General features: G+C 43.9%; 1 protein-coding gene across 1 annotated transcript in view; it reads left to right on the top strand.

Annotated features, from left to right (window-relative positions):
• LOC120932812 overlaps positions 1-18,601 on the top strand; it is a 32,506-nt gene extending 13,905 nt beyond the window's left edge. Inside the window, exons 7-11 of the mRNA XM_040345549.1 lie at positions 4,458-4,566; positions 4,701-4,743; positions 13,885-14,010; positions 14,515-14,540; positions 18,239-18,601. Of these exons, the coding sequence (XP_040201483.1) occupies positions 4,458-4,566; positions 4,701-4,743; positions 13,885-14,010; positions 14,515-14,540; positions 18,239-18,306 (372 nt within the window). The 3' untranslated portion in view covers positions 18,307-18,601. The remainder of the gene's footprint in view (positions 1-4,457; positions 4,567-4,700; positions 4,744-13,884; positions 14,011-14,514; positions 14,541-18,238) is intronic.
• The last annotated feature ends 6,621 nt before the right edge of the window (positions 18,602-25,222 follow it).

The following is a 25,222-nucleotide window of genomic DNA, read 5'->3' as shown; positions in this document are numbered from 1 at the left end:
TTACGCCGGTCGTACGCCTTACGTAAACAGCGTATTTTAATACGCCGGGCGCAAGTACGTTCGTGAATCGGTGTATCTAGCTCATTTGCATATTCAACGTGGAAATATATGGAAGCGCCCCTATCGGCCAGCGGAAATATGCACCCCAAGATACGACGGCGTAGGAGACTTACGCCGCTCGTATCTTGGCAACAGTGAGGCGTATCTGATTCTATGAATCAGGCGCATAGATGCGACGCCTCACATTCGGACTTACGACGACGTATCAGGAGATACGCCGTCGTAAGTCCTTTGTGAATCTGGGCCATAGTGTATAAAGATATACCATACTTTATGTAGGGCAAAAACTGTTACCCCCCCCCCCCTCCTTTCACCCAGGTTCCTATAACTATCTGTGTCCCCATTGGTGCAAAGCTTCTCACTTCCTGGCCTAAGATAGTGGTCTCCAAACTGTGACCCACAGGCTGGATGTGGCCCTTTGCTTGCCTTTATCTGGCACTAGGGACACTTTTCCCACCCACTGATACAAGGAACTATTCCTCCCTCTGAGACTAACAATGGGGCATTATTCCTCCCACTGACACCAAAAATGGAGCATAAATAATTCTTCTGACACCACTGATGAAGCACTATTCCTTCCACTACACTAATGACGGGGCACTATTCTTCCTACTGACACCAACAATGAGGGGCCATTCCTTCCACTGACACCAATGATGGGGGACTATGTTTCCCTCTGACACCAACAGTGGGGCACTATTTCTCTCGCTGACACCAACAATGAGAGGTCATTCTTTCCACTGCCACCAATGATGGGGCACTATGTTTCCCACTGACACCAACAGCGGGGCACTATTCGTCCCACTGACACCAACAATGAGGGGCCATTCCTTCCATTGACACCACTGATGGGGCACTATGTTTCCCACTGACAACAACAACAACGAGGGGCTATTCCTTTCACTGACACCAACAATGAGGGGCCATTCCTTCCATTGACACCACTGATGGGGCACTATGTTTCCCACTGACAACAACAATGAGGGGCTATTCCTTTCACTGACACCATCAATGGGGCACTTTTCCTTTCACTAACCCCAATGACAGGGCACTATTCTCCCCACTGACACCACCAATAGGGGTGGTATTCCTCCCACTTATACCAATGATGGAGCACTACTCCTCCTCCTACTAACCACAGGGGTACTTCCTCAGACATTATCTACTCCAGGGGTCGAGTCCTGGGGAAAAAAGTGTGGAAACTCCCACCCAAGATCCACTCCCCCACCAAAAAAAAAAAAAAAATGATATGCTCATGTGCATAATTACTAAACCGCATGTTTTTTTTTTTTTTTCCGAACCACTGTACCTTAGTAATCCTTTATGTTACTGGCCACTTCCTGTATTTGGATTCATTGGGTAGCAAGTTCTTTCTAAATCCCGCAATAACTGGCGGCAGACCTCCGCAATGTCTCCTGGGAACAATGACAAAAGCTCCCAGGAGACATTGCAGCATCGAGGAAGTGACAGAATACCCGCACACTACCCGATGAATCCATATACAGGAAGCGGCCAGTAACATAAAGAATTACTAAGGTTCGCCTGCCCCTAACAGTGACTCGAGCTGGGCATCGCCGCTTAGTGAAGGATTGGCTCGGCGGCTCAACTGCTCTAGTCCTGCAAAGGGAACTGCGTTCCTGCTGTGAAAAAAGTGCAGGAACTCCGTTCCCACGCGTTCCCGCAGGACTTGAGCCCTGATCTACTCCCACTGGCCACAGTCTGGCCCCACAGATGTCTGATGGATGGTAAACTGGTCCTTTGTTTAGAAAGTTTGGAGACTCCCCGTCTGAGACATGAGAGAAATATCACCAATGAAATCCGTAAAATTGGATGAAGAATCTAATCCTTCCCAAACATTATCCAAGTCACCAGTTGTATAAAATACATTTCATAGAATTATATTCTAAACTGTATGATTAGAATCTATGCTATTAGAGTTATTAAACTGTAACAAGCTCCCTCATGTCTTGCGTCCTCTCCCCAGGCGATTCCCTCACCGTCTATATTTAAAACTCTTATCATATTGTAAACAAAACTAACTATACTGAGAAGCTGAAGGTTGAGAATATTACCAGCTTCAAATGTTATAAATATACCCCAAAATCTGTTCTAATACATTGCAATCTACAAACTAAACAAACAAACAAAGCAAAAAAGCAGAATTTCTCAGTTTATGTGAAAGATTACCAGCAAATGTTTTCCTCTTTGAAGCGGGGAAGGATTAGAACCTCTGTTGGGGTTTTATTGCTTCTTTCTATTGAGCTGTTGAGCCTTTATTGCTGACTTTCTGTCCCAGTGACCAGTGTCACAGCAACAGGAAGTGAGAGAATGTCCCAATGGGGACACAGATATTAAAGGAGTTGTAAATGAATTTTTTTTTCACCTTAATTGCCGCCCCCCCCGCCCCTCCCGAGCCCCCGTTTTACTTACCTGACCCATGGCAAGTCCTGCGCGGTCCCGAGATCCTCTTCGCCGCTCAGCTTGGCTAGAGCGGATGGATTGAGAGCAGCGCAGCCATTGGCCGGCGCTGCTGTTAATCACATCCAGTGACGCGGCGCATCGAGGGGCGGGGCCGAGTGATACAGTGAGCGGCTATGGCCGCTCGCTGTATCACGGGAGCGCGCCCGCAATTACTCACCACAATGCAAGCTCTCGCATGACTGTGGTCAGTAATTGCGGGGGAGGACCAGAGACAGCCGCCGAGGGGCCCCCAAAGACATGGATCGGGGACACTCTGTGCAAATTGAACTGCACAGTGGAGGTAAGTATAACATGTTTGTTATTTTAAAGGAAAAAAACATTTCCTTTACAACCGCTTTAAATAAAACCTGACAGAATGGCCAACTCTTTCACTTTAAGAGGTCTATTAATAAATATTGTCACACAATATTCACACAATGTTTACTCAGGATTCATGCACTCTCCCAATTCAAATCTAATTAGAAAATTGTGTGAATATTAGATGAAAGTTGTGTGACTCTTGTGTGAATGTACAGCAGTGGCGGCTGGTGCTCTATTTTTCATCACCGCTTGGTCAGTCGGTCAACCCCCCCCCCCCCCCAATCGCTTGCTGTTCTGCCCACTAGCCCCGCACTTACCCCATCTAGGTCGTGGGCAGCTTTGTCTGCGTCCTCCTCCTTGGCGGATTCCTCCTCGTGGCCAATACGGTTGCTTCTCCTCACGGCCAATCGGGTCTTTCTGATTAGCTGGGGGGAGTTGTGTGAGGAGTTGTGTGAGGAGAATCAGTAAGACAATAGCGATTTCGCTATTGTTTTCCTGATTCTCCTCACACAACTGGGTGGACTCAGGGCGCAGTCCATATAAAAAAACTATGCGTCCGGCGCCCTGCATGTAGATTAGGGGCCGAGTGCATGGATTAGGGGAGCGGTGCCTCTGCCCCTCTTATGGATGGGTGGCGACTGATGTACAGAGTACATAGAAGTGTCCTCATTGCTGTATGTGTCCCCAGTAAATCAATATCCTATCTTGATGACCACTGGAACAGGAATTGGGGCACACACAGCAATAAAAAACCTGAGATCTAAAATGTCCCTGCTCAAAACAAAAGGAAAAGGTTTTTGGCTAGAATTTTGTTTTACAGCTAAACCCCTGGCATATATAAAAGACACAAAATTAATGCAGCTCACTCATGTAGCATTACATATATATTTTTTTTAAATGTAAGCAGTGTACAGTAAGTCCCTGTATTTGAGCAGTCTACAGCAATGATCAGACTAATGCCGCGTACGCACGCTCATAATTTCCAACAACAAATGTTTGATGGGAGCTTTTGGTCGGAAATTTCCGACAGTGTCTAGGCGCCATCGGACATTTTCTGTCGGAGTTTCCGTCAAAAAAAATTTGAAAGCTGGTTCTCAAATTTTCCGACAACAAAATTCGTTCTCGTAAATTCCGATCGTGTGTGGACAATTCCGATGCACAAAATTTCAAGCATGCTCTGAATCATGTACGAGACAGAAGCGCTCGGTCTGGTAAAACTAGCGTTCGTAATGGAGATAGCACAATCGTCACGCTGTAACGGACTGAAAAGCACGAGGCTGAAAAGCGCAAATCATCTCTCACCAAACTTCTACTAACATGACTGGTATTGAACTTCCCTTTAATAGTGCCGTTGTACGTGTTGTACGTGACCGCGTTCTTGGCGATCAGAATTTCCTACAACATTTGTGCGACCGTGTGTATGCAAGACAAGTTTGAGCCAACATTCGTCGGAAAAAAATCCACGGTTTTGTTGTCGGAATGTCCGATCATCTGTACGCGGCATTAGCGAGGGAGAAACAGAACAAGGAGCCATTCAAGCTGGCTGGCCTTTAATAAGTACCCTTCTTTATTTGTTTTACTATAGCATTCGCTCATCTCCTGTGTCTCTCTTTCAGCTGATTCTGTTTGACCAGAAGGAATATTTTAAACTGGCTGCCCCTTCTACCTATGGCATGGACACCGCTGGTTATATATACGTTCCTGCTTCCTGCAAAAGTGGAACACGTAAGTAAAGACTTTAATCTGTCAGCCTAAAGTAAAAAAATAAAATAAAATACATGAAAAGAAGCTAATGAATTTTTTTAAACTGTGCAGTATATCTTTATAATCTGTTCACCCCTTTATCATATTTATTTCAGAATGCAGACTGCACATTGTATTCCACGGCTGTCTTCAGGCAAGGTAAGGCATTAATTAGAAGGAAACCATATTAATTTGAGCTGTGCATTGCTAGCTTTACTTTTCTAAAGCCTCATACACAAAATCGGACTTCCATCGGACAAATCCATGGATTTTTGGCGTTGGCTGTGAACTTGTTCTGCATACAGACGGCAGAACTTTTTCAGCCAACATACACAAAATGATGTGTTTTTTCTGCTCTTTAGCGCCCCCCTTTGGGTGTTTGTACTTTGGATTTTAGGACTTGTGTACACACAATCGGATAAACACATTTGTTGTCGGACAATTTGAGACTGAGAGCATGACCATCCAACATTTGTTGTCGTAAATTCCGACAACAATTGTCCGATGGAGCATACAGACGGTCAGATTATCCGACAAAACACATATACACACTAAAAAACCGCGCTAACACAACACTACAAATATAGGCAGCGGCTAGCGTGTGATGACAAGAAAAATAAACAATATAAAAAGCCGCGCCAAATAACAAAAAATGAATATAATAGTTCAACAGTCCACAGGTAGTGTAAGTAGTAGTGGATATTGGATTGATTCTCCAGCAGAAACAAAAACACTGTACTGATCAGAGGCTGATTCGCATGTAAAGATGTTGATTTTTCAATGCACCAGGTGACATGCATACACTGTGTGAGATCCCACCACCGGAATTGTGTATCAGCTTACCAGATAGCAAGCCTTTGGTGCAGTTGGCTATAACCCAGCCACGGCCTTTAAATCCCCCGGGCTCAGATTTCCAATCAAAAAGACAGCTGAGGTTTGGAGTTGATGTATAATTCCGATTTAGGACACCCCACAATTCATCAGCAACCACAGTATATCGATAAGCGTAACCCAATCCGGCTCACATATAGACAGGAGAATAGAAAGGGACGCAATAGCGTGATATCGTAGGTATACAAATTTATTTTAAGAAAGTAATGTACTTACACTTAGGCAGTATAAACACAGCATTAAACAGATAAAACAAGCCGGCCGGCTTACGGAGCCCTCCTCCTAGGCGTGGTGACGTCACTGACGCTGCCTCCAGACGCGTTTCGTCCTATTGGACATTCTCAATGGGGGTAGGGCTAGCGGCAGTGTGTCACCTTATATAAGAGCCACTCAATGCAAAGGGAGGTCCATAGAAACAGACCCCGCCATCTTTGTTGAGGGAAAGTTTTCCCATACAACCGCGCGCAACCTCGCGGCCTGGAAAGGAGTATGAGGCGTTCCCCCTACGTTGTAACGAGGGTGGAATTGCTCTCTCTCCAGAGTAAAAAACAAACAAAAATTGTAAATTAAACATAAATTGAGCCTAAGAATGTAGTTTTAATACCTACAATGTAAAGAGGACAGAGGAACCAAGGGAGAACTAGAAGTCCGGCACAAGACAGAAATCCCTTGACTCACTGTGGCCATCTTGTGGATAAAATTAAGAATTATTTTTAAACAAGAAAAATTATATAATAAACTCATCCTGATTAACCTGGTTTGGAAAGAGTCAAGTTTTGGGTCAGTTCTATCGATTATTCTAGTAGAAGATTCTCAGAAACTTCTATATAATTAAATATAAGCCTCATCCAAATTCGTTTAACTCTTTTTATTACCCAAAAATTGTTGTATGAAGCTTTATGGTATACTAAAAACCATTAAAGAAAAAAAGAGATTGTGATATAAAGAATATATAAATACTATATATAAAAATTATAATGTATAAATGTATAAACTAGATCACAGGGCCTATTGTAATACACCCTGTGGTCTACGTGATCCAAGGGCCCTTAATTGCCCAAGGGTATAGTTTTAAATAGTGTATATAGACTAATCTATTTCTTGTGATAATAAATATTTAGCTTATATAAAAGTGAATCTATAAATATATAGTGAAATATTACATACATACTACATTCCCCCGATTTAACGAAAAACTCGAGAGGGAAGGGCCACAAATGGCCAAGAACCGTGCTAAAAGTACATTATGGAAAATCTTGATGTGAAAAAATATAATTTTTGTGAAAAATAATTTTGAGGCTATAGTACCATCTTTGAACAGAATATAAGAATCCTATCAGAGTGAACCTAAATCTATATGTTAAACTCAAAGGGTAGATATAACTACTATCCAGGATTTAGTTAAAAAAAATTTTATGACAATATATAAATTGTAAAAATATAAAAATATTTTAACTTAAAATCTTAACTTAAAAAAACGCGTCTGTTTCTATGGAACCCTATACAAAGGTTCACATCAGGCATTGTTGATAAAAGCATTCACGTCAGTTTCAATATTCAGGCCATGAGGGCTGTATGATTTTAAACGATGGATCCACCCCATTTCCATTTTGGAAATTTCCCTCACCAGGTTACTTCCCCTCCAATGTGCCTTATACTTGTCAATCCCAAGAAAGAGGGTATTGGAGGGGTCCCTATGATGTTTAAGCCTGTAATGATTGGACACGGAGTGGTTCCTAAAGCCCGCTAGGATTTTAGTAATATGTTCGTTAACCCTGACTTGCATTGATCTCTTAGTCCGGCCTACATATTGAAGCCCGCAAGGGCATTGGATCAGATATACTACCCCTGTGGATGCACAGGTGATACATGGTTCGATTTTGAATTCTTTTGATGTAACCGTAGAAGTGAATGATGTTACACATCTTTGGTGATTGCTACTAAGGGCACATACTCGGCACTTTTTGCATTTATAGTAGCCCTTAAGCTGATCAAAAAAACCAATAGGGGAGGGTCAATAACGTTATTAGAGATCTTATTTCGAAGAGACCTCACCCCTTTAAAGATCACCTTGGGTTTTGGTGGTAGAATCTCTCTCAACACTGGATCGCTCCTGGCAATGTGCCAATGTTTGTGAATTAAATGCGAGATAGAGCGGTGTTGGATGGAATATGAAGTAATGAAAGGTACACCATCCGAGAACTGACCACCCCCATTACGTTCTCTTTCCTGGAGAAGTTCACCTCTATCAAAAGTCGTGACCTGATCTAAGGTTTCTCTCAGAGATCGCTCATTGTATCCTTTTTCCAAGAACCTCTCAGTTAGGACCCCCGCTTGGTTTAAAAACTCTTGGTGGTCAGAACAGTTGCGCCTTAACCTGAGGTATTGGCTCTTAGGGACCCCTTTAAGCCAAGGTGCATGATGGCAGCTGTCGGTGGGGATGAAGGCATTGCGATCGGTATCCTTAAAATAAGTAGAGGTAGCAAAGGCACCGTTTTTTATACTGATCTTCAAATCCAAGTAGTGAACACTATCTTGGCTTGCCTCGTGTTTTAATTCAATCCCCCTGTTGTTAGAGTTAAGATCAGAGATAAACTGATTGAGATCCTCATGCTCACCAGCCCATAGGAGGAGGATGTCATCAATGTACCTTGCCCATAGGGCCACTTGGGGTACATTTCTTGAAAAGATGACATCCTCCTCCCATTTGGCCATAAATAAATTGGCCAGACTGGGGGCATACTTAGCCCCCATAGCCACCCCCGTCTCCTGCTTGTAGAACTCGTTGTCGAACCAAAAGTAGTTTGATCCGGCAGCATACTTCAGTAGGGCCATAATAAATTCTATCTGTTTAATGTTTAGGCCTGATTCCCTGGACAGAAAATACAAAACTGCCTCCATGCCTAAGGCATGGGGTATGATGGTATATAACGACTTTACGTCTATAGTAACCATCCACACATTGGGAATTACTGTAAAATTAGACAGGATATTCATTATATGTCTCGAGTCCTTAACATATGAAGGCATCCCTTTGACTAAAGGCTGTAAATAGAAGTCAATATATCTGCCCACCCGGGACGTGATTGAATCTATCCCACTAACAATGGGACGTCCCGGGGGGCAGATTGGGTCCTTGTGTAATTTCGGGAGGTAATATATGGTGGGGGTTCGAGGCGCCTTAGGGATAAGGAACAATTTTTCTCTAATGGTCAGTATGCCTTCAAACAAACCCCTTTCTACAAGGATCTCCAAATCTCTTTTATATTTGAGCTTTGGGTCCCCAGGGAGAATAGAGTAGGTATTGGTGTCATCCACTATATTATGCATCTCCCTCATGTAGTCCACTTTATCTAACACCACAATACCCCCCCCCCTTATCCGCTGGTCGGATAATCAAATCTTTATTATTACACAGGGAATCTAATCCCTCCTGTAGGTTTTTATTAAGTTTTGCCTTCTTGATTTCCATAACCTCCAGGTCCCTTAGTAGGACATCCTTAAAGGTTTTTAGGGATGGTGCCATTCCACCCGGAGGGTTAAATAAAGAAGAGTTGGCAAGGCCTGAGTGAACATAACCATTAGATATCTGTCGATCGGTAGGAGTAATTCCCGCCATATACCTTTTGATATGGATCCTTCTAATAAATTTATGTATGTCCATATATGTACTAAACCGGTTGAGGCTTTGTGGGGGTGCATATTTCAACCCCTTGTCTAGTAGGAGTTTTTCTGGGTCTGTCAAAATTTTGGTACTAAGGTTGAAGATACCCCTCCCCACTACGTTTTGGGGCGTTTGGACCCTATGTTTCCTCCCCCCTCTGTTTCCTCTCCTCTTTCTACCAATCTTTTGGTGCCCTGGCCGGGTCTGTGAAAACCCCAATTATAGGGTCCATTTGGGGCAGCGGAGGCACCGGACAGGGAGGGGGCATCATGGAACTGTGAAGATGGAGGTGCGTACCAAGCTCCTTCTGCTGGCACATTGTAAGTGGAAGTGTCAGGGGCCTGATATCTTTCGGGTCCCTCCCTATCCCTTAGTGGGAAAAAAGCGTTAGAAACAGGTATGTTGTAATCCCAACCCAATCCAGACTCTGGCTGGAAATAGGCCGGAGAAGGATATTCAGGTTCTCCTGTTGGGCCCTGGTGCCAATTGTTGGTATTATCCACATAATGGCCCCGATCTACAGAAGCCCCTGTCTGCCAACCCCTTGATTGGGGTCTTGACCTCATATTGTGATAATAGTTTGGGGGTCCGACAAAACACGTCCATCGGACAATGTTGTCGGAATATCCGATCATGTGTACGGGCCTTTAGAGTTGTTACTGTGGCTTTTTTTTCTTCCTTTAACTCTCTACTTCTTCCCTCACAGCCTCCACATACTAACTCATTCACCACTCAGAAGATTTCCAATCATTGCTAAAACAAAATTGATGCAATTGGTGATGAGATCGCCATTTACTAACTGCTAAAACCAACGGCCACTACTCATACCCATACTGCCTTTGAGAAAGTTTACCACCCCCTCTTCCTCAAAAAACACCTCCAGTCTCTTGGCCTCCAAGACTCTACTTATTTGCTCTTTCCTGGTTCTCCTAGTTATCTAAGCTCTCCTTCAGTGTCACCTACAACTCTCTCCTCTTCCTTTTTCTGTAGGGGTCCCCAAGGCTCTGTCCTTGGACCACTTGTATTTTCTATCTACACCTCCTCCTTGGTTAATTGCCATTTTTCCATGGCTTCCAATGCCATCTCTAATCTGATGGCATCCAAATCTGTCTCTCTACTCATCACCTCTCAGTCTCCTTATGCATCACTAATTTATTTACATTCATATCATTATGAATGTCACACCACTTAATAATACTAAACCTTTCTAATGCTGCGCTCATAATATTTACTGTTCTTTCCCTACCACTTTCTAAATTGTGTTGCCTTCACCTCAGTAACATTTCCAATATGCACCCTTCTTGACCAATGACACCATCAAGATACAGTATCTATTCACTTTCTTTGTTATGTCTTACTTTTATTATTTCAACTTTCTCCTCATTGGCCTAGCTCTGCACAGGCTACCCCCTTATTAGTCTTTCATGAATGTGTTGGCAGACCCATCCACCTTACAAACTGCTCAGCTTCAGCCACCACCCTTCGGCCAATCCCTCCACTGGTTTCCGCTCACCCAACAAATAGAATTAAAAAAACTAACAATAATCTATAAAGTGATCAACAACTCTGCCCCAAGGTACATCACAACCCAATCCCAAAATATCATCTAAACCATCCTCTTTGCTCATCCTTATTCCTCTTGCTCTCTAGCTCCCTCATTACCTCCTCCACTACTCATCTTCACCAATTCTCCATGGCTTCTCCAATTCTCTAGAACTCACTAACTCCTTTTCAGCTTTCTCCTACTCTGTCCACCTTTAAAAAATTCCTAAAAATGTGTAACTTCGGGGAGGACTATACTGCCTCTACTTGACAACTGAACCTTTGGGCCTCACTTATGCCACGTACACACGATCGGAAATTCCGACAAGAAAAGTCCGTTGTGAGATTTTGGTCGGAAATTCCAACCGTGTGTATGCTCCATCGGACTATTGCTGTCGGAGTTTCCGCGAACAAAAGATTGAGAGCAGGTTCTCTATTTTTCAGATGGGAAAAAGTTCCTATCGGAAAATCCACTCATCTGTATGCAATTCCGATGCGCAAAAAAACGCATGCTCAGAATCAAGCAGAAAAGCCAAACTGCCTATTGAACTTCATTGATCTCGGCTCATCGCATGTGTTGTACGTCACCTTGTTCTTGACTGTCTGAATTTCCGACAAGATTTGTGTGACCGTGTATATGCAACACAAGTTTGAGCCAACAATACGTCAGAAAAAATCCATGGTTTTCTTGTCGGAATTTCCGATCGTTTGTACGCGGCATTAGACTTGTGGGTGCGTGATTGAGACGCAATTTTGCTGCCCACCAACCTCCCCCTTAAGCTGCAATAGACAGCAGAGCTGGATGTTTACATGTCATGACTGTGATGCTCCGGAACTGGGGCTAAGTTGACCCGACGTATAGCGATGGGCGGGCGGCAAGCGTGCCGAATGCTACACATGCAAGTAAATGGGGAAGCGCAGCAATCGGCCCACATTTGCGTGAGATGCACAAGGTTGTGGCGTGATTGTCTGCAAAAATGGCATTAAAACAGGCAGTGAGGAGACTTTGCATCACATCACCTGTCAGTAGCCTCTGGAGTGCGAACCGGAAGTGGCTCGAGCTTCAGAGGCAAGGGAGGTTCAAACACCCATCTATATCTATGAATCTATGTCAAAACTAAGAATGCTGCTTAAGGCTCTGACAGGTCCTCATCTGCTGTTAGCCGCTGAGATTACAAGCAGGGACAGAACTTGTCTCAGCTATGTGGATATCAAAGCAATAAAGGAAAAGCCCCAAAAGCCGCATATCACAACAAAACCCTGTGTGTGGAAAGTAAAAACAGCCTCAGCCGGAGCTCTGTCCAGGCCACACCTCCATCGCGTTTCGCCTGCCCGAGTTTAATCCCCATGAATAAGTCCCATTGGGGCAAAACACGTTGGAGATGGTTGGCCTGGATGGAGCCCAGGCTGAAGCTGTTTTCACTTTCCACCCATTTCTCCATCAATTCACCCCCATCCCCAATCACTAAAATTGGCAGATTTAGCCTAAATAATACCTGGAGATCCTGTTATAGGGTGTCAACGCTCTGTTCCTGTCTCCTAATTGCACTCCTGAGTTATCTCCATGTCACACGAGCTTCCAGTGGGGACTAATGCCACGTACACACAACCGTTTTTCGAGATGTAATTTTTTTTTTTAATGTCATTAAAAACGATTGTGTGTGGGCTCCAGAGCATTTTTCACGACGTAAAGAATGGCCATTAAAAATTTAGAACATGCTCTAAATTTTCACGTCGTTTTTAACGTTGTTCTTTTTAACGTTGTAAAAAATGATCGTGTGTGGGCTTTAACAACGTGAACAAAAACGCACATGCTCAGAAGCAAGTTAGGAGACGGGAGCACTCGTTCTGGTAAAACTAGCGTTCGTAATGGAGATAGCACATTCATCACGCTGTAACAGACTGAAAAGCACGAATCATCTCTCACCAAACTTTTACTAACACGAAATCAGCAAAAGCAGCCCCAAGGGTGGCGCCATCCGAATGGAACTTCCCCTTTATAGTGCCATTGTACGTGTTGTACGTCACTGCGCTTTGCTAGAGCATTTTTTTTCACGATCGTGTGTAGGCAAGGCAGGCTTAACAATAATCGGGTTGAAAAAAATTAGTTTCGTGTGTACGCGGCATCAGACTCGGTTCACATCTATGCATTATTTGCCTTTGATCTGCAGTGTTTTTTGCGGTGCATTTTTGCACATGCGCTTTGACACATTTTTCACACTTTTTTTGATGTTTTTTTTTCTTTAAAGGGGAGATGTTTTTGTTAGGCAGATTAAAAAATGCAAAACGCATGAAAAATGCACTACGTGTGTTTCCGCATCGTGTCTATTGAAGTCTATTGAGCCAAAAACGCAGTGTTGCATTTAAAAAAGTCCCTGACCCTTTCCAAAAATGCAGCAGCTAAAAAATGCATAGATGTGAATGTGTCCTATAGGAAACCATGTTAAATGGACTGTAGTGGGTTTCTGTAAAGGCAAAATGCACTAAAAAAATGCATAAGAGTGAAACAGGCCTAAAAGTGTCTGTTTCAACACACATGCATAGTTATAGTCTGCTTTTGTCACTATCGGGAAACCCAGCTTTAAGGCCGGAATCACACTAGTGCGGTGCGAATTTCAGCTCTCTTATCTCTGCAGAGAGATAAGAGAAGTGTTCAGCAGATTAGCAACGTTTTAGATGCGAATTTGGAGACCTGGGAGAAGTTACAGGTGAGAGGAGAGTGGGGGAGAAGTGTATTGAGCTGAATGAGAGAAATTCCTGAAGAGAACTGAACACATCTGCGAATCAGCTGCGTACCCATAGAAGATAATGGGCTTGAATTCGCACCTGAGCCGCACCGCAATGCCTAAAAGACGCCTAAAAGACGCACACGGTTTTACTGCAATGCGCAGTGTGAATGAACCAGCCTCATTGAAAACTCATTGAAAACAATGTATTTAGAAATGTTCTGCGTATTGGATGCGGTTTAAGCCGCACTCAATTCGCATAGGTGTGAACCTGGCCTAAAAAAAAAAAAAAAAAAAACGCAGCAATTGTTGGAGTGAATATAGAGTAGACATGAGGTAGCTGCAAAGAAGCTGCAGGAAATCAGCAGCACTGTGATGTAACAAAGTGAAAACAAGTATTTAATTTAAAAATTGTCAACTTTCAATTTGGTTTATATGTACTTTAAGGATTTTCTTTTTCAACCATTTTATTTTTAGGGAAAAACTTGGTGATAAGTACGCCAGAAACACCGGATACAACCAGGTCGCTGATCTGAACAATCTCATCATCCTCTATCCTCAGGCTACATCTAACTTGTCTAACCCAAATGGATGCTGGGACTGGTAATGTTACTGATAATATATTTTGCTTTGTAAAATAAATGTAACAAACCGAAGATGACTGTATATCACATTCTTAAAGTGTAAATATAGCTGAAAGTTTTCTTTTTAGTTTTTGGACAGAGTAGGGAAGGATTAGAACCCCTGTCAGATTTGGTGACCACTGTTAGTGGGACAGAAAGTAATGTAGAATCCAAAATCTTACAGATATTACCAGAGCAAGGGGTGAGGGAGGGTGAAACGTCTTTTAGGGACAATTGTTTCCGATTTCCCCTTCCCGTGGTGTCTCTGGGGCAGGAAGTGAAGAGAAATCTCCCCAAGGGGACACACACAGCAAATGTAAATTCAATGGCTTTCAACCCTTTTCTAATCTACCAGAAATGAAGAATTTTTTTGACTATACATAAACTTTAACAGAAGAAAGAAAGAAATCTTTTTATTGTGAAATAATGACAAATATTATGCAGGATCCAGGATCTAATGAATATTTTTCTGTTTCTTGGACAGGTGGGGATTCAGCAGCATATACTATGGTGAGATATTTTTGTTTTTTTACATTTACACAAATAAAGGAAGCAGTTATTTAGAGAACTATAGGGGGGCTGCCATTGCCATCCTTGGCTGAAAATGCCAGTTGCTTGGCTGGCTGTAAATACAATGCTTTCTGGCTCACTGATCTAGAACAAGTATACAATAAGTTGGGTCAGAGTGAAGTCCTGATTCTCATGCCTATGCCATGTCAGTAAGTCAAAAGTAACTCAGAACATACTATACAGCAGATCAGCATTAAAACTATTATGACTTGGTCCACCCAGGCCACCACTTTCAATCAAATTGGCTAATGGGCTGTGAAACCACGCCCCTTTTGACCTAGCATTCTGCAATCACCGACTTAATTGTGCTTATACTCTTGTAGCCAGATTGAGAGAGAGCGCCGCATCTTTAAGGCGGCGTATCGTATTTACGCTACGCCGCCTTAAGTCAGAGAGGCAAGTACTGTATTCACAAAGCACTTGCCTCCTACGCGGCGTACCGTATTTACGCTACGCCGCCTTAAAGCGGGAGTTCACCCATAAAACAATTTTTTCAAAGAATCCCCTTAGATGGATGCTCGTTCGGTCTAGGGGAATCGGCTAGTTGTTTTAAAATATGAGCTGTACTTACCGTTTTCGAGATGCATCTTCTCCGTCGCTTTCGGGTATGGGTCTTCGGGAGCGGGCGTTCCTTCTTGATTGACAGTCCTCCGAGAGGCTTCCAACGGTCGCATCCATCGCGTCACTAGTAGCCGAAAGAAGCCGAACGTCGGTGCGGCTCTATACTGCGCCTGCGCACCGACGTTCGGCTTCTTTCGGAAAATCGTGACGCGATGGATGCGACCGTCGGAATACTGTCAATCAAAATATGAACGCCCAGTCCCGCAGCCCATACCTGGAAGCGGCGGAGAAGATGCATCTCGTAAACGGTAAGTACAGCTCATATTTTAAAACAACTAGCCGATTCCCCTAGACAAAACGAGCATCCATCTAGGGGGAAAAAGTTTTATGTACGGGTGAACCCCCGCTTTAAGTCAGAGAGGCAAGTACTGAATTCACAAAGCACTTGCCTCCTAACTTACGGCGTAGCGTAAATGGGGCCGGCGTAAGCGCGCCTAATTCAAATGAGAATGGGGGGCGTATTTTATGTAAATTACTCGTGACCCGACGTGATTGACGTTTTTTGCGCCGTCCGTGTACATATCCCAGTGTGCATTGTTCCAAAGTACGCCGCAAGGACGTATTGGTTTTGACGTGAATGTAAATTACGTCCAGCCCTATTCACGGACGACTTACGCAAACGACGTAAAATTTACAAATTTCGACGTGGGAACGACGGCCATACTTTACATTGACTAGGCCAGCTATTTGATGGAATAACTTTACGCCGGAAAACGCCTTACGTAAACGGCGTATCTTTACTGCGACTGGCGCACGTACGTTCGTGAATCGGCGTATCTAGGCATTTACATATTCTACGCCGAACTCAACGGAAGCGCCACCTAGCGGCCAGCCTAAATATTGCACCCTAAGATACGACGGCGCAGGCTGTCGTATCTTAGCTAGGTTTAAGTGTATCTCAGTTTGAGAATACACTTAAACTTACGACGGCGCAGATTCAGAGTTACGCCGGCGTATCTACTGATACGCCCGCGTAACTCTCTCTGAATCTGGCTATTGAAGTATCCCAATTAGTAACGTTTAACTTTGGTATGTTAATCATGAACTGCAGCTGTTAAAGAATACCTCCCAACTTTTTGAGATGGGAATGAGGGACACCTTTCAGCAAAAGTATACAAATATAGGACACACCCCTTGCCACGCCACTTAAAGGAGAATTGTACAAAAAAAAACAAGAATGGTTAAATCCACAAGTGCTTTTTTTTTTAACCTATACTATTCCTTTATATTGGCTTTTGGAATTAACAAATGGAACAATTTTAGAAATTGGATGAAAGGTTTAGCGCTGGAAAACACCTTTTGATAGATAAAAAGTGCATTTTATATACATCTATATAGATCAGACCAAAATGAGGGACAAATGAGGAGGAATGAGGGACAGAGGGACATTGCTCTGAATCAGGGACAGTCCCTCGAAATCAGGGACAGTTGGGAGCTATGATTAAAGTGTTAAGCCTCATACACACGCTCGGTTTACTCTGCAAGAACCAGCAAGAAAACTGCTGGCAGAGCTTTCTTGCCGAGTATACCGAGCGTGTGTACGAGGCTTTCAGGTTTCTCGTCAAGAAAACTGCCTAAAATCTCGACGAGAAAAATAGAGAAAAATAGAGAACCTGCTCTCTATTTTCTCGTCGTGATTCTCGGCAGTGTTTTCCTGGCGAAAAACCCAAGAGTTTGTATACTTACCTGTCGCCATGGAAACCCGCGCATGCTCGAAATGACTTTGATGCATGCGCGGTAGCTTTCTAGGCATAGGTAGGGTGCAGCAAGATGGCGGCGACGGCATCGAATTTGATGAATGCATGCTCATCGTATGCAATGACGTCACCGCGTTCTTGCCTTTCAAAAGAACCGCAGTTCTCCTTGCCAAGAATCTCGTCTGGAAAAACAACGTTTTTTTCCTGACGAGATTCTGGCCCGTGTGTATGAGGCTTGACTCTAGGCAACATCAAAAATGACATATATGATGCAGCCTGGCTGTCAATGGCAAGTTTTTTTGCATCCTGGTAACAACGCTGTTTGCTCTGCAGTGAAATAACCAAGCAGTGTTGCCACCCTGTGGACTGGGTAGTCTAAAGGCCCATACACACGATCAGACTTTTTTACAACAACGGTCCGACGGACGTGTTTTATCAGAAAATCCGACCGTCTGTATGCTCCATCGGACAATTGTTTTTTTTAACAAACAAATGTTCGCTGTGAATGCTCTCAAACTTTCTGGCAACAAATGTCCGATGGAGGATAATCTGATCGTGTGTACACAAGTCCATCGGACTAAAGTCCAAAGTACAAACACGCATGCTCAGTACCAATGCTAAAGATCAGACAACAATAGCAGAAGTTACCCAAAGGGTGGTGGTAACAAGCTGAAAAAACACGTAATTGGGGGATGTTGGCGGAAAAAGTTCTGCCGTGTGCATGCATACCAAGTTCACGGCCAACGCCCCTTCGGACCAAAATCCACGGAAAAGTCCGATGGAAGTCTGATTGTGTGTATGAGGCTTTAGATGAACAGGTCTTTGTACATGGACTGTAAGTGAGCATGTTAAAGCACCAGCTCCAGCTAACACTTTTTAAGCAGTTACAGCAGCAAGCAGTTGCAGTACATGAATAAACTCTGACCATTGTAAGTACCCTTGTTAGAGTTATTTGGTTTGTCACAACTCCTATAACTATCACTTTTTCCTGGAGAGCTTGGTCTAGTAAAGGAAGCGTATCAATAACAGATCTATTAGAAAGTTCATCTGGTAATACACTATATTATGGGATGACTTCATTCTGTATTAATGCTAGTGAAAGGCTGCATCGTATGTCATGTTTTATTTTGTTCATATTGACACTTTTAATAAAGTTATTTCTGAAAAGATTATTTGGTCACAGGTCCATGTGTCTACAGTTGCACCAGTACAGAAGGTCCCTGGTACACTTTCAAGATGGCCTGAAAAAAATAAAATAGATTAAACTGCTTGTGCAAAATGTAACTCTCCATTGATACTAACCCTGTTCACATTTTTCAGCTAACAAAAATGGCTACCAGATGACCGGCGTTGAAAGAATGATGTTGAGGACTTTCGGACAGTATTAAAGTCTTTACAGCAGCAATGGTGAAGTCACTGATCAGCGAAATGACTGTTACAAAATTAATTGTAAATATTAAAAACATTAGGGAATACTAAACCATCCCCCCAGTTATATCTTCTACTATTATTCATTACTGGAGAGACTTTTCGGTTTTCGGCGAAGTAGGAAGCTTTGAAGAACAAAACCCTGATTTTATCATAAATCATAACCCAACACCCAATTGATATCCATCATAAAAAAAAAATTTTGTATGTTGCACCTGGACAAGTTTTTACTTATTGAATAAAGGGTCAAACTGTTGTGGGTTATGTTATTGCTTTTCCTGACATCATACATGTTAGAATGGTTATCTGACCCAGTAGGGCACCAAGCCAACACTAAACCCACTGGCCAGATTTAGAGCTGTTTCCTGCAGTATTTATTTTCCTAGCAAGATGTCCTCAGATTTCCAGATTGAATGATGGCCGATGTTGTTTATATCGAAAAATTAGTACTGTGAATGCAGGGTGTCATGGGACCGCCCCTGAGGGGATGTCACCCAATGGTGCCTTTCATTAACAGTGTATTATGCTGTATGTGAAGGGTTAAATGGTGCTGCCTACTCTTTGACAATGAGGGGGCAGGGTGAGATAAGTGTGAGATTCCAAAAGCAGATGTATATATGTCGGGTATCCTGTAGTAGGGTCGGTTCAAATGTAAAGTGAACTCCCTATATTGCTGGCCGTCAGGGATCTATCTTCCCTATGGTGAGGAGTACCCTAATACTGACAGATGTTGGTGCAAAAAGTGCCTATATCATGCCCATCGACCTCAATGGGGTCCCAGGTAGATTAGAGGGAATAATATGAAAGATTTCCGTGTGGTTAAGTTGTACCAGTATGCAGGATTCCCAGGATCCTGTGCAGTTAAGTGAGTGACTAGGTTATGATAAAACCCTGTGCTCTAATGTGCTGGTTTTAATACTATGTTGGGTTCCTATAATTTCAGGTGAGTATGGTGGAACCTCCTGTGCTCTGTAATACACCACGTGGGTATTGGAAGTGCGTGTGAATAAATATACACAAGTGAAAGCTTATATGCACACAAAAGTTATATAAAAATAAACAGAATGTCAATTAATGTAAAAATGTGGCCAATATATAAGTAACCATGCAGATGTCCTGCGTGAACATTAATAAAAAATCCAGAGTTGGTGAGAAAATGTGTGCTCTTCAATGGTTCTAATGCTTGCAAAAACTGTCAACAATTATCACAAAAAGTCCATGCCTGATTGGCAGGTGCCAAAATAAAAAGGGAAAAAAACAATAAACAACGTCAAAGTGAAGTGATAAAGTGCAATATTGCAGTGCAGTTCTTCAAAATCCTATTCAAAGGTGACTGTTGTGCTCCCCTTGTGGGTCCCCAATCACCAGATGTAGCTACCCCAGATGGGGTGAAAGGCAGTTGGTGATGGGGTAATGAAGCCTCTCTTCTCAGGGATGAAAGGTTTTCCTTGTTTGAGTTCCAGCTGATTTCAATCCTCCGTGTAGGTCCTTAGGAGTGTGTACCCCTGGCGGTATGCTGAGCGTGTCACTCGCATGAAAAAAATATTAATATCCACATAGTGTGATGTGTATAAAACTGGGGGATATTTTATTTTAAAGTAAAAAGGATGAACATAAAAATAAGTTGCATAAAAGGTCCCAAATAAGGATGGGTTACCGTAACATTAAAAATATATAAAGTATATAAAACGTGGGCAGCAGCCGTCCAGAGTGGGCTGAAGATGCCTCCTCCGCTATCCTCTGTGCTGGCTGGGACGTAGGCGTGCGTGCGTGGTCATCTGATGCGTTTCGACATATATAATAAGAGCATACCTCAGTTAAAACTCTATAAACGTTACATAGATGACCTAATACTTTTATGGAATGGAACAGCTGAATCCCTGGAAAGTTTCATGCAACAACTAAACAATAACAAATATGGGATCACTTTCACAGGTAAATGGCATACACAGACCATAGACTATCTGGACCTTCAAATCTTTAAGAACAGGGAAGAACTATGGGCCAGATTCAGGTAGAAGTGCGGCGGCGTAACGTATTGTAGATACGTTACACCGCCGCAAGTTTTCATCGCAAGTGCCTGATTCACAAAGCACTTGTGATGAAAACTACGCCGGCGGCCTCCGGCGTAAGCCCGCGTAATTTAAATGGACGTGTGCCATTTAAATTAGGCGCGCTCCCGCGCCGGACCTACTGCGCATGCTCCCTTTCGTAACTCCCGCCGTGCTTTGCGCGAAGTGACGTAATTTTTTCGAGCGGCGACGCGCGTAGCGTCATTCCGTATTCCCGGACGGTTTACGCAAACGACGTGAATTTTTAAATTTCGACGCGGGACGGCCATACTTTATACAGCAAAACGATTGCTGTGTAAAGTTAAGGCACCAAAAACGACGACTAACTTTGCGACGGGAAACTAGACTAGCGGCGACGTAGCGAACGCGAAAATCCGTCGTGGATCGCCGTAACTCCTAATTTGCATACCCGACGCTGGTAGTCCACTTTTATTTAAAAGCACAAAAAGTTCACAAATACATCAGTAGCCCTCGCAGGGGGTTCCACCATTACTGTATCTTGCATACTCAACACTTTAGCCTCCTGGCTTTCATTCTTGCCATCTGGCTGCCTCAGGCCTTTAGCCTAGGCCATGGGTCTGTTCCTCAGAACCAAACAGTTTCCTTGAGTTAAGCTCTCTCCTAGCTTACTCCTGATCAGCGCCTTGCTGCTCTATCACCAATGACATCTGCCTCCAGCAGACATGCACACAGCCTCTGACTCCTCTCAGAGGGATGGGAGTCCACCTGACTCCCAGGAACAGACTTCCTGACTGTTGGGTGGGGCTCTGAGCCATGTCAGGTCAGAACTAAATAGCTGAACACACAGCTGTGCAATTAGTGTGTCTAAAATCTGGCGTAAACCAGCAACCTTTCAAGTAGCACAGAGTCCCACCACCACAATACATAGAGATCATATCCCCCCTTATTTCCTCTTCTCAGGAAAGAATAAATTCAGTTCAGCCAATCTTTCCTCATAACTGAGCTCCCTGAGCCGTCCCTGCCGGGAGAACAGATTGATTATTGCTAGAGGCTATAATAGCCACTAGTAATAATCCCATGTAAAACTCTGCAGGCTGGTTGTACCCAAGTTGACCGATTAATCAACTTGGGTGCATTCAGTTTGTCCATACATGTTTAAAATCTCTCAAGATTCAAACCATCTATGGGCAGTTTTAGTCTATGATCTACCAAAATACCCAGATCCTTCTTCGCTGTTTATTAGACATGTGAGATTTGTTCGTAATGAATGGATTTTCGTACAAATTTTTTACTATTCGTACATTCGGATCAATTCGAACATCCAAATAGCTGAAAGTAGTAAAATACAAAAATACGGAATTACGGATAAGCAAAATAACGAACAAGCGAAAATACGAACGTACGATTGGACAAACGTACTAAAATACGAAACACCGAAACAGCAAAAGAACGAAAATTACATCTATAACGAACAATTTGCATTCCGTATTTTAAATCCTTTGTCTGTTCGTAATTTCGTATATTCGTATTTTCATTCGTATGTTCGTATTTTCATTTGTTTGTTTTGTAAATCCGTTTCTTTGTCTGTTCGTAAATTTGTGTACGCGAATCGTTCTTTCGAATGGGCACTGGGCAGTGTAGTTAGTGAGTGATGTATATTACTTAATATCTTAGCCAATCAGCTTATCTCTTTTGTGCTCAGTCACATTGGACAGTGTAAAGCCTCGATTTTTTTGGAAAACTTGTTAATTTTGAAGTTTGTTGGCAAAATGTCAGACCGTGTGTACGAGAAAGTTTATCTTAATATGGATTAGCTGCGTGTTGAAAATTAAACTAAAATACTAGATTTCGAATGACCGCAGTGCGAGGTATTTACGAAAGTACAAGATTACGAATCCATTAAACGAAAATTATTATCTAACAAAATGATGAATTTTGAATCAACGAAAATAAATTAGACAGAATTACGAATCATTCAGTATCAATGAAAATAAAACTGTTACGAAAATTCGAACGGGTCCGAATAGGAAAACTTGCGTCTTACGAAATTACGAATCTACGGAACGAGACGAAATAAAAGAAAAAAAAAATAAGTATTTTTTTTGTTGTGAACATGTCTACTGTTTATTCCTCCAGTTGTACTGCTGCTAGAATGTAGGATGTATGTATGTTTTTAGCCCCCAAATACATACATTTACATTTATCAATATTAAACCTCATTTGCCATCTAGTTATCCAATTAACCACTTAAGGACCGCCGCCTGTACATATATGTCGGCAGAATGGCACGGCTGGGTAGATGGACGTACCGGCACGTCCTGTCCATCCACCCAGCCGCGGACGCGCGCGAAGGCGACCCGGTCCGAAGCTCCGGGACCGCGGGGTCTCCCGCGATTGGTCCCTGGAACTGAAGAACGGGGAGAGCCGCGTGTAAACACGGCTTCCCAGTGCTTCGCTGTGGCGGCTGCATCGATCATGTCATCCCCTTTATAGGGAGACACAGTGGCGGAACTACCGCCATAGCAACCCACGCGGGCGCTATGGGGCCCGCAGCTGAGTGGGGCCCGGTGAGCAGGGCAAGGCAATGAGGTTTTTTTTTATTTATTTATTTTTTTTTCACCGCCGCCGAGTGTCTAGTGTCTCTTTTGTACGGCTTTGCTGAGTGCGGCAGCGGACGATTTAAAAAAGAGCGCGCCGCGCTGTGATAAATGTCCCGCCCTCCTCCTCCTAGAGAAGACTAGCTCGTGTGATAGAGCCAGTGTGCTGTCTGTCACACAAGCTGGTCTAGAGGAGGAGGGCGGGACATGTATCAGCGCGCCAGAACCCAGTGGGGGAGCATCGTGACAGATGACCGCCGTGAGACGTGAGTCACAGCACAGGCTGAGTGAGGGGGACCTGATGTTTTTTTGATGATAATGATGGAGGGGGGGGGGCTGGCTTGGCTTGCAATGTTTTTTTAATGATGATGGGGATGGGGATGGGGGGGGGGGGGGTCTGGCTTGCAAGCATACGATTTCACTCCCTGAACAAGGGCGCCCGAACGTCCCTGCTACCAGCTGGTTGTGATGACCTTAAACACAGCCCTAATGCTGTGATGCCACCTACTGTCTGCTGTCATCATCATGCTTCTCGTCATCCCCCTGTTCCTGGCATCCCAGTGGGATGCCAGGAACAGGGGGATGACGAGGAGCACGATGATCCCACCATCCTACTTCTGAGGCTGTCATACATTTTATCACCCCTGTCATCTCCATCCTCCCCGTCACCTCCCTACCACCCACCCCTGTCATCTCCATCCTCCCCGTCACCTCCCTACCACCCACCCCTGTCATCTCCATCCTCCCCGTCACCTCCCTACCACCCACCCCTGTCATCTCCATCCTCCCTGTCACCTCCCTACCACCCACCCCTGTCATCTCCATCCTCCCCGTCAGCTTCCTACCACCCACCCCTGTCAGCTTCCTACCACCCACCCCTGTCATCTCCATCCTCCCTGTCAGCTTCCTACCACCCACCCTTGTCATCTCCATTCTCCCTGTCTTCTTCCTGCCACCCACCCTTGTCAGCTTCCTACCACCCACACTTGGGGGCAAATTTCCGCCAGCCTGCTCCACTCCCCGCTGCACTGTGAGAAAAATTGTTGCCAGCCCGTTCTGCCCGCTCCGCGCTCCACTGTGAGGCAAATTGACGCCCACCTGCCAGCCAGCCCGCTCCACCTGTTCTGCCAGCACGCTCCATTCACCTGGGAGTTGCGGGCAGAACAGGAGAACAGTCAGCGGGTGAGCGGGCTTGCTTGCCAATCAGCGGGCGGGGGAGCAGAGAGATGACATCATCTGCATCATTGCAGATCTGTCCCCACTGTGCGGGCAGCAGAGAGATTACATTATCTCTCTGCTGCCTGCCTTTACTCTGGGACACAGCAAGTGGCAATCCGCAATGTGTGGCAGGTGATGTGGCAAGTGACAATCTGCTACGTGTGGCAGGTGACGTTGTGGCAAGTGACAATGTGTGACAGGTGGCGTCGTGGCAAGTGACAATCTGCAATGTGTGGCAGGTGACAACCCGCATCTGGTGACGCGGCAAGTGACAATCCGCATCTGAAGGCAGGTGACGTTGGCAAGTGACACGCTCGGGGCTCCTACTGATTCTGCAATATGGTGAGTTGAACTATTTTATATAACAATGTAATAATAGAAATTATGCACTTCAAGCATTTTTATTATTATTATTTTTTTTTACTAGTAATGGCAGTGATCTTTTTTTTTTTTTGTGAGACTGCGACATTGCGGTGGACAGGTCAGAAACTTTTGACACATTTTTGGGACCATTCACATTTATACAGCGATCTGTGCTATTAAAATGCACTGACTAATGTGTAAATGTCATTGTCAGGAAAGGGATTAAATGTGTTCCCTGGGAGGTGTTTCTAACTGGGGGGGTGGGACTGACTGGAGGAGGAGAGAGATCTCTGTTCCTAATCACTAGGATAGAGCCATGACAGGTCCTCTTTATACTCCTACATACATGTATAGAGCCATGACAGGTCCTCTTTATACTCCTATACATGTATAGAGCCATGACAGGTCCTCTTTAGTTATAATGATATCAAATAAAGGATGTGGGGCATTTTGGTGGGCGTGATTTTTTTTTCTGGGGGGGGGGGGGCCCCCATACAACATTTTGCTATGGGGCCCTGTGATTTCTAGTTACGCCCCTGGGGAGACACAATCGATGACGTCAGACCTACAGCCACACCCCCCTACAGTTGTAAACACACACTAGGTGAAACATAACCCCTTCAGCGCCCCCTGTGGTTAACTCCCAAACTGCAACTGTCATTTTC

Source organism: Rana temporaria, chromosome 3, assembly GCF_905171775.1.
Source record: "Rana temporaria chromosome 3, aRanTem1.1, whole genome shotgun sequence".
Classification (NCBI taxonomy): Eukaryota; Metazoa; Chordata; class Amphibia; order Anura; family Ranidae; genus Rana; species Rana temporaria.
The sequence above is the reverse complement of the archived record's forward strand: the minus strand, read 5'-3'. Positions and strand labels throughout refer to the sequence as shown.